Source organism: Erythrolamprus reginae, chromosome Z (genome assembly GCF_031021105.1).
Source record: "Erythrolamprus reginae isolate rEryReg1 chromosome Z, rEryReg1.hap1, whole genome shotgun sequence".
Taxonomy (NCBI): domain Eukaryota; kingdom Metazoa; phylum Chordata; class Lepidosauria; order Squamata; family Dipsadidae; genus Erythrolamprus; species Erythrolamprus reginae.
This window is the reverse complement of record NC_091963.1, coordinates 143,913,754-143,915,588: the sequence shown is the minus strand read 5'-3', so window position 1 is coordinate 143,915,588 and position 1,835 is coordinate 143,913,754. Positions and strand designations below refer to the sequence as shown.

Genomic DNA, 1,835 nt, shown 5'->3' with positions numbered 1-1,835 from the left:
AATATTGAGACTCTAGAAAGAGTACAGAGAAGAGCAACAAAGATGATTAGGGGACTGGAGGCTAAAACATATGAGGACTGGTTGCAAGAACTGGGTCTGTCTAGTTTGATGAAAATAAGGACCAGGGGAGACATGATAGCAGTGTTCCAATATCTCAGGGGTTGCCACAAAGAAGGAGTCAAGCTATTCTCCAAAGCCCCTGAGGGCAGAACAAGGAGCAGTGGGTAGAAACTAATCGAGAAGCAGTCTAGAATTTAGGAGATGTTTTCTGCCTGAACAATTAACCAGTAGAACAACTTGCCTCCAGAAGTTGTGGATGCTCCAACACTGGAGGTTTTTAACAAGCAATTGGACATCCATTTGTCTGAAATGGTATAGGGCAGTGATGGCTAACCTTTTCCAGACTGAGTTTGCTGACTAATTGACTAATTGACAGTTAGAACAATTAATCCATGGCTTGCCTCCAGAGATTGTGGATAGTCCAACACTGAAAATTTTAAAAAGATGTTGGATAACCATTTGTCTGAAGCGGTGTAGGGTTTCCTGCCTAAACAGGGGTTTGGACTAGAAGATCTCCAAGATCCCTTCCAACTCTGTTATTCTATTCTGTTCTGTTCTAAATATGAAGCTGGTTGACTCTTTTGAGTTGCCTTCCCTTCGCTTCTTCAAGAAAACGCACTTGGTCCACCTTTGAGCTTTCTGAAGGCTGCCTGAACTTCCTTGTTCCGCAAAGTGTAAATAAGAGGATTTAACATTGGAGTGACAACATTGCAGAAAATCTGGATGGGAGTGGCTAGAATGTCACTGAGAGAAGGCTGGGTGTAGAGAAGAGCACAAGGTCCAAAGAAGAAACAAACCACGGTCAGGTGTGATGCGCAAGTGGAGGCTGCCTTCCGCCGGCTTTCTGCTGAATGCATCTTCAGTATGGAAACTGAAATCCTAATGTAAGAGGTGAGGATAAGAAAAAAGCAAGCCATGGGCACCACCCCGATGTTGGTGAAGCTCACTGTTTCAATGATGTAGGTGTCTGCACAAGCCAACTTCACCACGGGGAAAATGTCACACAGGAAATAGTCTACATCATTAGACCGACAGTAGGGTAGGTTGAAGGTCAAACTAGTCAAGATAGTGGCATGGAAGGAGCTGGTGAACCAAGTGCCAGCTGCCAGAAGGGCACAAACTTTCCGATTCATGATGATGGAGTAGCGCAGCGGGTGGCAGATGGCCACGTAGCGGTCATAAGCCATGACGGTGTAGAGGAGGCATTCTGTGCTTCCTAACAAATGGTAGAAGAACACCTGGCACATGCAGCCGCCCAGAGAGATGGTGCGACTCCCCGCCCAAAGGTTGGCCAGGAACTTTGGGGTGCTGATGGAGGAGAAGCCCAGGTCAACCACCGAGAGGTTGCAGAGGAACCAGTACATGGGGGTATGGAGGCGGGCATCAGAAATGACGGCTGTGAGAATGAGTAGGTTGCCAGTTAGAGTGAGAAGGTAGAAGGACAAGAAGACCCCAAACAAGATATTCTGCAGGCCTTCGGTGTGGGGGATACCCAGGAGAATGAATTCCAGAATGACCGTATGGTTGGGCATTATATTTAGCCCCTTCCTGCAAATATAAGAAAACACACATGGACATTCAATCTTTTTAAAAAAAATAAAGTTTATTCCCCAAATAAAATCCCATTTTCCCAAATTCCATCCTTCCAAGGTGGGTAAAATGAGGACCCGGATTGTGGGGGCAATGTGCTGGCTCTGTTAAAAAGTGCTATTGCTAACATGTTGTAAGCGGCCCTGAGTCTAAGGAGAAGGGCGGCATAAAAATCGAATGAATGA

The 1,835-nt window shown here is 45.9% G+C and overlaps 1 protein-coding gene across 1 annotated transcript; it reads right to left on the bottom strand.

Moving 5' to 3' along the window:
• Nucleotides 1–665: 665 nt before the first annotated feature.
• LOC139154257 (putative olfactory receptor 10D4) lies at nt 666–1,592 on the bottom strand. The gene has a single exon (XM_070728684.1). It carries the CDS (start codon nt 1,590–1,592, stop codon nt 666–668), a length of 927 nt encoding a protein of 308 aa, XP_070584785.1.
• Between the last annotated feature and the right edge of the window lie 243 nt (nt 1,593–1,835).